We start from the raw sequence: 15,828 nt of genomic DNA on the forward strand, positions 1-15,828 counted from the left end.
AACAATCTAAGAATAATGTACTAACAAAGTTTTGAACTAACAAAAGTTTTAATTATCACACTTACACATCTTGAAATTCTTCTAGGGATTTCTGTGGTGTGAAAACATTCAAAAGTCCAATTATCTGTGGTAAAAACAAAGAGAAAAATTAGAAACTACTTTGTACTTCATTTGGGAACTACAAATACAGTTTTAAAAAAATACACCATCAGTTTAAAGTCTTTCAAATTTTCGTTCTGAGTTCAAGAAATCTCATATTAAAGTTTTTATGGCCAGGAATTAGAGAAGAGGAAGGAAAGCACAGAAGATCTTTAGGACAGTGAAAATTATTCTGGAAGATAATAAGAAAGTAGATACATATCATTGTATGTTTATTCAAACCCATAAATATACTACACCAAGAGTGAACCCCAGGGATGTAGCTCAGTGATATAGTGCTTTCCTAGCCAGCATGAGGCCCTGGGTTTATTTCCGGCACCACAAAATACAAACAAAAAAAACCATATGAAAACCCTAATGTAAACTACAGACTGGGTAATAAATAATATATTAATGTAGGCTCATTAATTATAATAAAAGTACCAGTTTGGTGGAGGATGCTGATTTATGTGTAGGAGACCTACACATATCCACACTATAACACTACCACAGCCCTCATCATGAAACTGAGTCCACAGTCTATAAGAGGCACAAGCAGCATTATCCAAGAGTAGAAGGCCACCAGCCAAACTTTGATGATCAACATGTCTGGCTCACACCTGGAAACAGAATGGCTACCACAAATTACCATCCTGTCAATGACTAACTTTAACTCTATCTGGCCCTTTTATGGCACTTCTCCTCTCTCTCAGGGACCCTTTTCTACAACAATCCTATTTTTATTCCATCTTTAAGAGTTGGCCTAAGTCTACTCTTTCCCAAAGTCTTCCCCATTCATTAAGGATCACGGAGATTTCTCTATTGAGATTTTGGAACTTATTGGTGATCCACCATCATTTGACAGTTAAATTACTCCTGCTTTGTGATGTTTGATATTTAACTTTATTTGTTTTGCCTTCAAACACATACTTCCCAAATAAGGAGGCTTAATGTCCATGCATTTCCCCACTTGGAGATAAACCTATAACTCCAGTACAATGTGGTAAATTGTATTATTTGCCATCAGAAAGTTCTGAGCTTATTATATAAATTCCTTTGGACAATCACCACAAAATGTGTCCAGTGAGGTACTTTCAGTTTAGTGCTTCTTAAAACTGTCCCTTGCACAAGTTCCTCTTAGTTTATTTCCTCTCCAGCTTGGAGTGATCATTCCACTAAAATAATCATAAATCAGTGTGCTTAATGTAATTTTTTAAAGTGTAATTGTTCATCCTCAAAATGAGTAAAAGTTATACATTTAAGTCTTATAATCATTAGGAAATACAGTTAGAAATGTTTTCCTAATTCCCTTTAAATATTTTCAAAAAAATCTCTGCTAAAGTACTTTATAATCACTGAGCTACCCTCAACATAAAATGGTCAGTAAATACAGACATCACTAAAACGGTATGAGTGGTGAGGCAAGAAGTGATCTGCATTTTTCTATCCCATACATTTAAGTGTCAAATTAAATTTTGAAAAATTTCATCTCTGTGCTAAGGCTACTAGTTTCTGAAATGTCAGCTTTATAAAGGATAAACAGCAAAATAAGAAATAAAACTTGAATAACATTCTTCCAAATTTCAGAAGTCATTTTTCTTTTGATATCACTTAATAATAAAGTTGAATAAAAAATTCAGTGCATATATATTCCCTTTAAACAATGTTTCAATCCAGAATTAATAATTTAAAATCTCTAATGTATAAAAGGTCTTTGATATTCATGTAATCATGAATAAACCTTGATTTCATCTACACTTAAGAAATCTAAAATATTCACTTACATTTTTGTGATTAACACATTTCATAAGAACTAGCTCTCTGTAGGCCCGCTTAGCATGAGTTTGATTCTGAAATGGTCGGCTTAGCTTCTTGATTGCAACATTTCTTTCAAGAATGGCATCATAAGCTGCACTGTAATAAGAAATTCAAAAACAAAAAAGTAAAAAAATCTGTAAAACTGAATTTATGAAACTCTCATGCAGATTCCTCACTTCCTCCAAAGATAAGTGGAACTGTATCATCTCCAGTGTATAATACTCAACATATGTTTTCTATTATGACAGTATACTCCAAAGAGAACAACAATCATTTCTTAAAATAATAATGGATTCAAAGAGACAATGGTTTGAAAAGATAGACGCCTTGTTGATTCATTATGTGTCCTCCAAGATACACCTAGCACGGAGTTGGAACTATAAATACACAAATGCTTTATAGATATTTAGGTTTGCTAAGACAGCTTAAAGCCTTAAGGAATCCTTCACTCTGCTACCAGATCAAAGAAAGGCAGGATAAACATGTAATCATGAATTCTACTCAAAATATTTGCTGAAAAATTCTACATAAACCCATTACTTTCATCCTTTTAGCAAAAGATGAATAAAGAAAGAAGGAACATATAGAAGTATGTATGTAAGAGTATAATTTTTAAAAAAGGAAAATCTTAAAATTTTGTTTTGGAGGAGAAACTAAAACATCAAGATATTTATAAATATAAATGCTAAATTTGAAAATATCAGAAGCTGTTTCATAACTGGGACATACGTATCACAAGATATTCATTACTCTATTTCTTCCTCTACCCCATGATGCTGAACATATGGCATCGTTTGTATAAGATAGGTTTGAGAATATGAAGCGCAAATAAGGTAACCTGTCTTTACATTATTGAATTTAGTGAGTGAAAGATCTTCAAAAATGTGGATTCATCTCCACTTATAGAGGATCAGCAGTTAAATAACTGGTTCAAGGTTAGTCAAAAAGTTAAAAACAAAGTTGAGGTTGAGTTTGATCCTCAGCACCAGACAAAAATAAATAAATTAAGGTATTTTTTGTTAACTTATAACTAAAAAAAAAAAAAAAAATATATATATATATATATGAAGACATGAGGCTGCGCATTTCATAATGTACCACTTAACATAAAAGTCTACTCCTATTTATATATTTGCAAAATCAGTTCACTACTGATGTTTTTTCACCTGATTAAGACTTTGTTTGTAGCTATCCCTTCATATCTATTTGATATTTGTTATAGAATTATATGGATTAAGACACTGTACTACATAAATGGATATATCTTTACATTCTATATATATTATATTGCATTCAAACATCCATATCATATAAACATATAAATCAAAATAAATGTAAATACATTACTTACTTTAAAAGTACCATATTTACAGATATGTGTTCCCCAAATTAAAAAAAACAATACAATAGCAGGGATCATGTAAAATTGTTAGAAAATATCTTTAAATCATACAGATTTTATTTTTAAATTCATTATGATTAATTTTCCATCTGCCAAATCAAAGGAATATTTCAAACTGAAAAAGTCTGATGTATCTTAGTGGAGTCCTCTATTTTATAACCAAGGAAATTAGATTTTTAATTGTTGATTCTTCTGTGCACAAATCAGAAACACCTAGGAATTCAGAGGCTCTAATCCATATCCATGAACCTTACTATTAATGTTTTATCAAATTAGGTTCTTTAGTTGATTCTGACAGTAACACAATGAGTTTTGAAATTTTTGTATTTAATATCTATTTCATAATATTATCTTACAAAATTATTACTTTAAGTGAAAATTTGAAGACATTTATTCCTTAGGATAGGGTGGCTAAAGGGACTTAAGGTCCTTTTCAAAGCATTTTAAATTTTGATACACAAATTTCAAAGTGCACTTACCTAAGTGAAAGAACATAACATTAAACATTATTAAATATTTTTCTGAATTATAAAGCATAATGCTCAACAATAACTCTGTAATTAGGTGAGAAAACAGGCTTAAAACTTAATTTGCCAAGAGTCACAAAACAAGTAAATCAAAGACCTACAATCTGAACTAAGAGCTGTCCTTTTTTAATTAAAAATCATAAACTTACATAGGGCAATGTTGTTTAATTCATTCTGTTATTTATTTCCCCTTCCCCCCCACCCCTCCCACACCTCTTTTCCCTCTATACAGTCCTTCCTTCGTCCATTCTTACCACCCTCCTTATCCCTAACCCTAAACCTAACCCTAACCCTAACACTAACCCCTCCTACACCCACTTATATGTCCTCATCTGCTTATCAGCGAGATCATTCGTCCTTTAGTTTTTTGAGATTGGCTTATCTCACTTAGCATGATATCCTCCAATTTCATTCATTTGCCTGTAAATGCCATAATTTTATCATTCTTCATGGCGGAGTAATATTCCATTGTATTTATATGCCACAGTTTCTTTATCCATTCATCAACTGAAGGGCATCTAGGTTGGTTCCACAATCTGGCTATTGTGAATTGAGCAGCTATGAACATTGATGTGGCTGTATCTCTGTAGTATGCTGATTTTAAGTCGTTTGGGTATAGGCCAAGGAGTGGGATAGCTGGGTCAAATGGTGGTTCCATTCCAAGCTTTCTGAGGAATCTCCATACTGCTTTCCAGAGTGCCTGCACTAATTTGCAACCCCACCAGCAATGTATGAGTGTACCTTTTTCCCCACATTGTCGCCAACACCTATTGTTGCTTGTGTTCTTGATAATTGCCATTCTAATTGGGGTGAGATGAAATCTTAGGGTAGTTTTGATTTGCATTTCTCTTATTACTACAGATGTTGAACATTTTTTCATATATCTGTTGATTGCTTGTACATCTTCTTCTGTGAAGTGTCTGTTCATTTCCTTAGCCCATATGTTGATTGGGTTATTTGTATTCTTGGTGTAGAGTTTTTTGAGTTCTTTATAGATTCTGGAAATTAGCGCTCTTTCTGAAGAATGAGTGGCAAAGATATTCTCCCACTCTGTAAGCTCTTTCTTCACATTACTGATAGTTTCCTTTGCTGAGAGAAAGCTTGTCAGTTTGAATCTATCCCAGTGGTTGATTCTTGCTTTTATTTCTTGTGCTATGGGAGTCCTGTTAAGGAAGTCTGATCCTAAGCCAACAAGTTGAAGGTTTGGACCTACTTTTTCTTCTATAAGATGCAGGGTCTCTGGTCTGATTCCGAGGTCCTTGATCCATTTTGAGTTGAGTTTTGTGCAGGGTGAGATAAGGATTTAGTTTCATTCTGTTGCATATGGTTTTCCAGTTTTCCCAGCACCATTTGTTGAAGAGGCTATCTTTTCTCCATTGCAAATTTTTGGCCCCTTTGTCTAGTATGAGAAAATTGTATTTATTTGGGTTTGTGTCCATGTCCTCTATTCTGTACCATTGATCTACCTGTCTATTTTGGTACCAATACCATTCCATTTTTGTTACTATTGCTTTGTAATAGAGTTGAAGATCTGTTATTGCGATACCCCCTGCTTCGCTCTTTCTACTGAGGATTGCTTTAGCTATTCGGGGTTTCTTATTCTTCCAGATGAATTTCATAATTGCTTGCTCTATTTTGATAAGGTACACCATTGGGATTTTAATTGGAATTGCATTGAATCTGTATAGCACTTTTGGTAGTAGGCCATTTTGACAATATTAATTCTGCCTATCCAAGAACATGGGAGATCTTTCCAACTTCTAAGGTTTTCTTTAATTTCTTTCTTTAGTGTTCTGTAGTTCTCATTGTAGAGGTCTTTCACCTCTTTTGTGAGATTGATTCCCAAGTATTTTATTTTTTTCAAGGCTATTGTGAATGGGGTAGTTTTCCTAATTTCTCTTTCTGAAGATTCATCACTTATGTATAAAAATGCATTGGATTTATGAGCATTGATCTTGTAACCTGCTACTTTACTGAATTCACTTATGAGTTCTAAGAGTATTCTGGTGGAATTTCCAGGTTCCTCTAACTATATAATCATGTCATCAGCGAACAGGGATAGTTTGAGTTCCTCTTTTCCAATTCGTATCCCTTTAATTTCTTTGGTTTGTCTAATTGCTCTGGCTAGAGTCTCAAGAACAATGTTGAGTAGAAGTGGTGAAAAAGGGCATTCCTGCCTTGTTCCAGTTTTTAGGGGGAATGCTTTCAGTTTTTCACCATGTAGAATGATATTGGCCATGGGCTTAGCGTAGATGGCCTTTACAATGTTAAGGAATGTTCCCACTACCCCGATTTTTTCTAGTGTTTTGAGCATGAAGGGATGCTGTATTTTATTGAATGCTTTTTCTGCATCTATTGAAATAATCATGTGATTCTTGACTTTTAGTCTATTGATATGGTGAATGACATTTATTGATTTCCGGATGTTGAACCAACCTTGCATCCCTGGGATTAAACCCACTTGATCATGGTGCACTATCTTTTTAATATATTTTTGTATGTGATTTGCTAAAATTTTGTTGAGAATTTTTGTGTCAATGTTCATTAAGAATATTGGTCTGAAATTTTCTTTCCTTGATGTGTCTCTGTCTGGTTTAGGTATCAGTGTGATATTGGCTTCATAGAATGAGTTTGGGAGGGTTCCCTCCTCTTCTATTTTATGGAATACTTTGAGAAGTATTGGAATGAGCTCTTCTTTAAAGGTGTTGTGGAACTCGGCTGAGAACCCACCTGGTCCCGGACTTTTCTTTGTTGGTAGGCTTTTGATGACCTCTTCTATTTCATTGATTGAAATTGATTTATTTAAGTTGTGTATGTCCTCCTCATTCAGTTTAGGTAATTCATATGTCTCTAGAAACTTGTTGATGTCTTCGAGGTTTTCTGTTTTGTTGGAGTATAGATTTTCGAAACAGCTTCTAATTATGTTTTGCATTTCACTCGTGTCTGTTGTGATATTTCCTTGTTCATTCCAAATTTTAGTAATTTGAGTTTTCTCCCTCTTTCTCTTTGTTAGTGTGGCTAAGGGTTTATCAATTTTGTTTATTTTTTCAAAGAACCAACTATTTATTTTGTTAATTTTTCCGATTGTTTCTTTTGTTTCAATTTCGTTGATTTCGGCTCTGATTTTAACTATTTCCTGTCTTCTACTACTTTTGGTGTTGGTCTGCTCTTCTTTTTCTAGGGCTTTGAGCTGTAGTGTTAAGTCATTTATTTGTTGATTTCTACTTCTTCTTTGAATGCACCCCATGAAATCAATCTTCCTCTAAGTACTGCTTTCATAGTGTCCCAGAGATTTTGATATGATGTGTCTTTGTTCTTGTTTACTTCTAAGAATTTTTTATTTCCCTCCTGATGTCTTCTGTTATCCATGCATCATATAATAGTATATTATTTAATATCCAGGTATTGGAGAAGTTTCTGTTTTTTATTCTGTCATTTATTTCTAATTTCAATCCATTATGATCTGATAGAGTACAAGGTAATATCTCTATCTTCTTGTATTTGCTAACAGTAGCTTTGTGGCATAAGACATGGTCTATTTTAGAGAAGGATCCATGTGCTGCTGAGAAGAAAGTGTATTTGTTCTTTGTTGGATGGTATATTCTATATGTCAGTTAAGTCTAAATTGTTGATTGTGTTATTGAGATCTATGGTTTCTTTATTCAATTTTTGTTTGGTCGATCTATCCAGCGGTGAGAGAGGTGTGTTAAAATCGCCTAGAATTATTGTGTTATGGTCTATTTGATTTCTGGAATTGAGAAGGATTTGTTGGACGTACATGGATGAGCCACTGTTTGGGGCATAGATGTTTATGATTCTTATGTCTTGCTGATTTATGCTTCCCTTAAGCAGTATGTAATGTCCTTCTTTATCCCTTCTGACTAGTTTTGGCTTGAATTCCACATTATCTGAAATGAGGATGGATACTCCAGCTTTTTTGCTATGTCCGTGTGCATGGTATGTTTTTTCCCATCCTTTCACCTTTAGTCTATGGGTACTCTTTCTATGAGATGAGTCTCTTGCAGGCAGCAAATTGTTGGATTTTTCTTTTTAATCCATTCTGCCAGTCTATGTCTTTTGATTGATGAGTTCAGGCCATTAACATTCAGGGTTATTATTGTGATATGATTTGTATTCCCAGTCATTTGACTCATTTTTGTTTTTTGACATGATTTGGTTTCCCCTTTATTTGGCTATTCCTTTAGGCTAGTTCCTCCCTTTGCTGATTTGCATCGTTGTTTTTCATCTCTTCCTCATGGAATATTTTGCTGAGAATGTTCTGCAATGCTGGCTTTCTTTTTGTAAATTCCTTTAGCTTTTGTTTATCATGGAAGGATCTTATTTCATCGTCAAACTGAAAGTAAGTTTTGCTTGGTATAAGATTCTTGGTTGGCATCCATTTTCTTTCAGGGCTTGGTAAATGTTGTTCCAGGCCCTTCTAGCTTTTAGGATCTGGATTGAAAAATCTGCTCATTTTCTTATTGGTTTTCCCCTGAATGTCATTTGATTCTTTTCTCTTGCGGCCTTTAAAATTCTGTCTTTATTTTGAATGTTAGGTATTTTCATTATAATGTGCTTTGGTGTGGGTCTGTTGTAATTTTGTATATTTGGAGTCCTATAAACGTCTTGTATTTGGTTTTCCATTTCATTCTTCAGATTTGGGAATTTTTTGATATTATTTCATTGAATAGATTGTTCATTCCTTTGGTTTGTTTCTCTAAGCCTTCCTCAATCCCAATAATTCTTAAATTTTGCCATTTCATGATATCCCATAATTCTTGTAGATTCTGTTCATGATTTCTTATCATCTTTTCTGTTTGGTCAACTTTGTTTTCAAGATTAAATATTTTGTCTTCAATATCTGAGGTTCTGTCTTCCAGGTGTTCTATCCTATTGGTTATGCTTTCTATGGAGTTTTTAACTTGGTTTATTGTTTCCTTCATTTCAAGGATTTCTGTTTGGTTTTTTTTCAATATCTCTAACTCTTTATTGAAATGATCTCTTGCTTCCCGTATTTGCTCCTTAACTGTTGATTGGTGCGATCATTTAATGCCTGCATTTGCTCTTTCATCTCCTCATTTGCTTCCCTGATTGTTTTAATTATGTACATTCTGAACTCCCTCCCTTTCTGACATTTCTTCTGCTGTGCTGTCATTGGGTTTTATTGATATAGTATCTAGGTTTGTTTGGGATATTTTCTTCCCTTGTTTTCTCATATTGGTCAGATGTCAGTGGGACTTTGTGATATTTCAGAATTCTTCTATTGGCTTATATTGTCCCTGTAGATTTCCAGTGTATCACCTTCCTGCCTGCAGTAGCCTGAAATCTTGGAGTAACTTGATAATGCAGTGCTTTCAAGCAAAGCTGCTCCTAGTCCTCTACTGGTTCCAGGACTTGTAGCTGGCTCTGTGTGGAAAGGCTCTCACTGGGGGGTCTGCTCCGAGAAGCTAGCCTGGAAAGGCACTTCCCGCCGGAGGAGGCTGGGCTGTGGGCTGCTTGGGGAAGTCCCTGGCTGCCCTGTCCTGGTCCCTGAAGCAACCTGTGGGGAGGAACTCGCCACCCTGGTTTAGGGACTTGAAGCTTGGTTCAAGCGCTTCACCGCTTCATCAGGTGGGGGAGACTCACCCCGAGGCTCTATTTTAGTACGAGTCTCTCAATGCCTCCCCTTCTTCAATCCTGGGTCCTGGAGCGACTGGAGATGCAGTCACCCTCTAGTCCGCCATCTTGGATCCCCTGTGGAAAAAGCCTGCGGCCGGGGGGCCGGTTCGCCTGGAGAGGTCTCTGGCTGCCTTGGCCTGGTCCCAGAAGCTGCTTGCGGGCCGGAGGTCACCGCTGGCTTGGGGACTTGTGGCTGGCTCTGTGTGGAAAAGCTCTCACTGGACGGTTGCTCCGAGAAGCTAGCCTGGAAAGGCGCTTCCCGCCGGAGCTGGCCGGGCTGCGGGCTGCTTGGGGAAATCCATGGCTGCCTTGTCCTGGTTTGAAGCAACCTGAGGGCAGGAACTCACTGTCCTGGTTCAGGGAACTGAAGCTTGGTTCTGTGCTGAAAGGCTCTCACTGAGGGGCCTGCTCCGAGACTCTGGAGAATTTGGCCCTGTGGTAGGAGCCCACCGCCGGAGTGTGCAGGGCCGCCTGGGGAGGACTGTAGCTGCTCTGCCTTACTCTAATAAGCCACCTGAATCCAGTCCTGCCGGTCGCCCGGACAGCGCTTCACCGCTTCATTGGGTGGGGGAGACTCACTCTGAGGCTCTATTTTAGTCCCAGTCTCTCAATGCCTCCCCTTCTTGAATCCTGGGTTCTGGAGCGACTGGAGATGCAGTCACCCTCTAGTCCGCCATCTTGGATCGCCCCCAAGAGCTGACTTTTGAATTCTAATACTGACTGTATTTTTTTGAAATTTAATTTGTGATTGGTTAAATGGTCAATGTCAGTTGATTTAAAAGACAGCCAGTCAATACTGTTCATAAAATGATCCCAATTTCTATAATTTTTGATATCACAAATTACTTCAAGAATAAAAAGAAGTTATCTTCATTACACAAATTTGCTCGATTTAAATTTTCACCATAATTACTCTGAATTTTGTTTAAAAAGAAAATGATTTATAGGTAAACCATCCTTCCTCTAAGAGGTTAAAAAAAAAATCCTTAGTGTTTATACATGCTTTTACCTTTTCTACATATTTATGCGTCCCTAAATACATGGCACTGTTTTGCATACATTAAAGTATTGATAAATGGTGCAAATATATATATTCTACATCTTGCTTTTAAACTCAACTCTATATTGCTTTTAAACTCAACTCTACATTTCTTATATTCATTTACAGGTACAGCTAGAGTTCATTTTTAAATGTAAAGTACTGTATGACTATATCACAATTTTTAATTCTCCTATTGACAGACTTGATATTGTTTTTAATTTTTGCTATTATAAATGATGCTGCAAAGAACAGATTTATGAATGTCTCTGTGTACATGTGCAAGAGCTTTTCTAAGAACCTGGCAGAAATGCTGAATCATAAAAACTACTGATTTTTAAAATGGATTTGGTTCATGATGAAATAATAAAGATATAACTATACTTCAGTGTGGGTTAGAATTTTCCATAATGCCAGATTATGCTAACTTACTGGTTTTGAATTATCAGCAGAACTATTCCAAGGAGTGTTTTGCACATTTCAGTTCATAAGAAATTATGCTGATCTGTAAAGCCTGGGTCTTTTGTAGAAATTAGCTTGTAAACCTATTTTAAAGATATATATGAGTTTTGAAACATGTACAGTAAGATATTAGATGTCTTCATTTCCCAATATAAAATAAGATTTCTGAAATTACAGAGTTTCATTTTGGTGTGAGAGTGATGATTAAGCTAGGGTTCTTATTAAATAATTAGCTAGGGGAATAGATGTATACAAGGAATTAACCAACATGCCACTTATCCTTTTCTGATACAACTATCTGTTTCTATATGGCTTATAAATAAGTATTTAATCATAGTTTATAATTAAAGACAGTAACTCATTTGAGGCAAGTTAATTATTTACCAAGGTCTCTGTATTACAAGAGGAGAAAAGGTAACCATTAATGATTCTTTTGATTAATTTTTGGAAGTAAAACTTACCATACTATTCCTTGAGCTCCAGAGCCTATAGGTTTTAAATTCTGATATCGTTTCAGGACTGTGAATGTAGAATCTCCAATTTCTACACTATAAAAATTGTTGTCCCGCTTGCTTCTGCTCATGATGGCAAGAAATTAATTTAATGGCTTCATCCAAAAGTTCACCAAGAGGCTACAAAATGAAACAAAATGCGATCTTAACAAAATGAACTTGTTTAATCTCAAAATTCCAACTCTACTTTATATTGACTGATATTAACAAAACTGTTATGTAATGTTCAAAGTGTTGCTTCCTTAAAAAACACACTAGAAAAAAATACCATAGGGTCTTGGTTAGCATATGCTGTACTTAAAAATGAGTTAATTAAAAAAAAAAAAACTTATTAGCATGAACAGTTTCTCTAGAACTCACTGATATAAAGACATACTTAACTAAGAAAAGAAAATAAATATTATAATTAAACTTGTTCTAAGTCATTTTCAAGCTGGGGCAAGGTGGTGTAGGCCCATAATGCCAGCAACCTGGTAGGCTGAGGAAGAAAGTTCTCAAGTTCAAAGCCAGCCTCAGTAATATAATGAGGTCCTAAGTAACTTAGCAAGGCCCTGTCTCAAAAAAATAAAAAATAAAAATGGCTGGGAATGTGGCTCAGTGTTTAAGCACCCCTGGGCTCAGTCCCTGGTACCAATAAATAAATAAAAAAACACCTTCATAGCTTAAATTTTAATAATGTTTAAGTATTAGAGTACTGAAATAGTTTTTGTGAGAAATCAATAAACTTTCATTAAAAAAAGTAATTAACCATCTCATTTAGTGCAAAGTGGAAATCCAGGCTAGTTTGTTTAGCACATGTGGTACCTGCCTAATAAACAGGTTGCTTTCACTATGACAGAACCCCAATAGCTACATCCTGGTGTAATGTACAAGCTGAGGCTATAATGTTGAAAAGATGAGAAGTAGGGTAGAAAATGTAAGATCAAGAAGAAAGGGAGATACATTTAGTGTATTAGTATACAGACAAAACAATTATGTTCTAACTTGTCTGGAGGATCAAAAGTACAATTTAAGTTCTGACAACAGTTCTTTACCACCTATAAAATTACAAGTCAGGGTAATCTTTGTCTACTCAATTGTATACATTGGAATTGACAAACAAGTATCTCTCCACTACTAGATAAAGGTAGTTTATTCCAAATTGTGTGTGCTGGATGTGGTGGCACATGTGTGTAGTCACAGGACCAAGTGAGGATCACTTGAGTCCAGGGAGAAGAGGATAAAAATAAAAGCAATATGCACACAAGACAATTCTTACCTACTACCCACCATCCCAATAAATCATGAAACCAGTTAGGTCCAAAGAATTATTTGTGTAGTGGGGGCAGTTTGTAAGACAATGCTAACAACAACAAAAATACGATCAGAGGACACAGCATGGATGCTGTTTTCTGATTAGAGTTTAAATTTCTTAAGCCTGATTGCTGGAATGCTATTCTTCTCTTGAACATTAGGATCAGGAAAGAAAGGTGTATTCTGTGGGGCTTCATAGGAGTTGACTTACTGTTATCAAAGCAGGCAACAAAAGTCTGTACTTTGTTGTTTCTCAACTTCCTAGGAATCAAAGAAATTAAGTAGATTCAGGAGCACACCCCAGGGCATTTTTCCCTGTTTTCTTCTAGAACAGTAACAGCACGGTAGGGCACTTCTCTTTATTCCCAGAATGGGATGACACAGCAAGAGGTTGGAGATCCATGGTGCCAGATCCCCATTTACTTGTGAAAATGCCCACATGAAGTCTGAACAAAGTCACACCTGGACACTGGTAGTCCTCAACTCCCCAGAAGTAATGCAGTAAGGTTAAGTAAAAGCCTCAGCCAGTGGTGCCCTTGGCAGAAGCCATGGATGCCCCTCCTAGAGAACTCTCTACTCACTTTATACTCAGTCTTGCAATATTTATTAGAAACGTAACTCAAGCACTAAGAACACAATAGTAATCAACATCTAGCTCCTCCTAGGATTTGCAGTTAGGACAAAAAAGAGAACTTAAGCTGCTTATTACCTGATTATAACTAAACTTGGAATAAGGGCAACCTAGGGGCAGGATACCACAGAAGACTATTCTAGTCTGGGCTCTGGACAAATGAATCCCTCTGACAATATGATATTTAAACCAGATCTGAACAATGTGAGACAAGGAAGGCAAAAGAAGTAACACATGCAAAGGCTCTAAAAACTCACCAACTCTAACTGTACAATGTAATGAGTTGTGATAACTGTATACAACACTGTAACCACCAAAATCATGATACAGAACATTCCCATCATCTTAAAATGTTCTCTGTATAGTTTGGAGGAGAGGGGCAGGGAAAACCAGGACATTTCTAACTCAGGTCAATATTACCCTGCTATAAAGGAAAACTAAAGACTAATATTTCCCATAAAAAATTCTTCACTTGAATTTTAGCTGGCTCAATCAGTATGTAAAAAGGATACTACTATACTTAATGGCCAATGGGAATCATTCCAGGAATGCACGATTGATTTAACATTTGAAAAACAGTGATGATCATCAATCATATGATCCAACTAAGAAAGAAAAGCTATATGATTATCTTAATAAATTCAGAAAAATTATTTGATAGTTCAATACCCATTAGTGATAAAAACTCTTAGTAAACTAGGACTTGAAGGGAACTTTCTCAAACTGTTAAAAAACAGTAAGTATAATCCTATGGGATGCTTAGCAGTGAAAGACTGAATTCTTTCTCCCTTAGATCAGAAACAATGGAATGATGATTTACTCTCATCATTTCTATTCGTCACTGTATTGACATTATATCTAGTATAGTGGGATAAGAAAAAAGAATGCAAATATATCCAAATTAGAAATGAAGAAATAAAACTATTTGTGAATGTAGAAAAATCTCAAAAGAATTCACAAAATGTGGGGCAACTACAATGAATATTTGAGGTGGGTAACAAAATTGTGATAGGAAAAATTAATTGTATTTCTATACACTCACAATTACAAATGTAAATAAAGTAAAAATATTTATGTTAACATGGTCTCCAGGTTCTCAGGCCTCTGGACTCAGACTGGAACTATACCATCAGTTCTCCTGGATCTCCAGCTTGCCAAGTACAGATATGAGAACTTGTCAGCCTCTATGATGGTGTGAGTCAATTCTTATAAGTCTTTCCAGGGCTCCTCACTTCTTGGCCAACATGACTGGATTATCTAAAATATCACCCTTTAATTACACTCTTTCTCCTTACCCTAATTCCATTTTATTTCATAGCACTTATCACTACTAACATCCATTACATACTAATTAATATCTGCCCCACTCAAACATTTAGTTCCATGAAAACACAAACTTTATTCTGTTCAAGAATAAATCACCAGAGTTAAACAATACCAGGCAACTAGTAGGCATTAAAATAGGTGTCAAATGAATCAATGAACAATGAATGAATAAACTGTAACTTTAAGTACGCTTAATCTCTATGACTGCTGTTTATGCAGTTTCCATAGCAGGCTATTTCATATGTTGTGGCTTTGGGCCAGAGGACTGCCCTGGTCTAACAAGTTACGGCAAGAATTACATGCTACTGAACCCATCTGTGCTAAGAAATGGCTATCACTGCTATCCTTTAAAAGGACATTACTGCATATAGTGATGCTATGGGTTTAGATGTGCAGTTTCCCCCAAAGGCTCATGTGTGATAAAATGGCAAGAATTTTCAGAGGCAAAATGACTGAATTACGAGAGCTATAACCTAATCTTTGGATTAGTACCCTGATATGTATTAACTAGGGAGTAACTACAAATATGCAAGGTGTGGCTGGGGGAAGTGGGTCTTTGGGGTTTATATTTTGCGCCTGTTGGGAGGAACTTATTCTCTCTACTTTTTGGTCACCGTGTATTGAGCTGCTTTCCTGTCATACCCTTCCACCATGTTCTGCTTCACCTCAGACCCAGAGCTATGGAGTCAGCCAACTATGAACTGAACCTCTGAAACTGTGAGCCAAAATAAATTTTTCCTCCTCTAAATTGTCCTTGTCAGGTATTTCAGTCACAGCAACAAAAAGTTGACTAAAGTAGTGGACACTATAAGGTCAAGTCTAACTGATGTAGTTTAACTAGTCTTACAACATACTAGGTTTCTTGGCCTCATACCTAAACCAAGACATGGTTTCAGTGAAAGTATAATAAGTTTATATTCAACATCATTCCTCTGCTTACTGCAATAAGGCCTCCAGATCAGATCTCAGCCAACACTTGGTAAATGCATCTATTTCAGTTCTATGTATTTTTCAATTGTATT

General features: G+C 35.7%; 1 protein-coding gene across 8 annotated transcripts in view; it reads right to left on the reverse strand.

The window, feature by feature from the left end:
• Positions 1 to 15,828, reverse strand: part of MAPK8 (mitogen-activated protein kinase 8) — a 129,928-nt gene that overhangs the window by 30,734 nt on the left and 83,366 nt on the right. For 7 of the 8 annotated variants that reach the window (XM_079135867.1, XM_079135862.1, XM_079135863.1 and 4 more), the window contains 3 exons: positions 11,506 to 11,676; positions 1,923 to 2,052; positions 66 to 124 (listed from right to left, as the gene is read on the reverse strand). In XM_079135867.1, the coding sequence (XP_078991993.1) occupies positions 66 to 124; positions 1,923 to 2,052; positions 11,506 to 11,627 (311 nt within the window). In that variant the 5' untranslated portion in view covers positions 11,628 to 11,676. Of the gene's footprint in view, positions 1 to 65; positions 125 to 1,922; positions 2,053 to 11,505; positions 11,677 to 15,828 lie in introns of those variants that run through there. The other variant, XM_079135869.1, reaches the window with a different exon arrangement.

Source organism: Sciurus vulgaris, assembly GCF_902686455.1.
Source record: "Sciurus vulgaris genome assembly, chromosome: 4".
Lineage (NCBI taxonomy): Eukaryota > Metazoa > Chordata > Mammalia > Rodentia > Sciuridae > Sciurus > Sciurus vulgaris.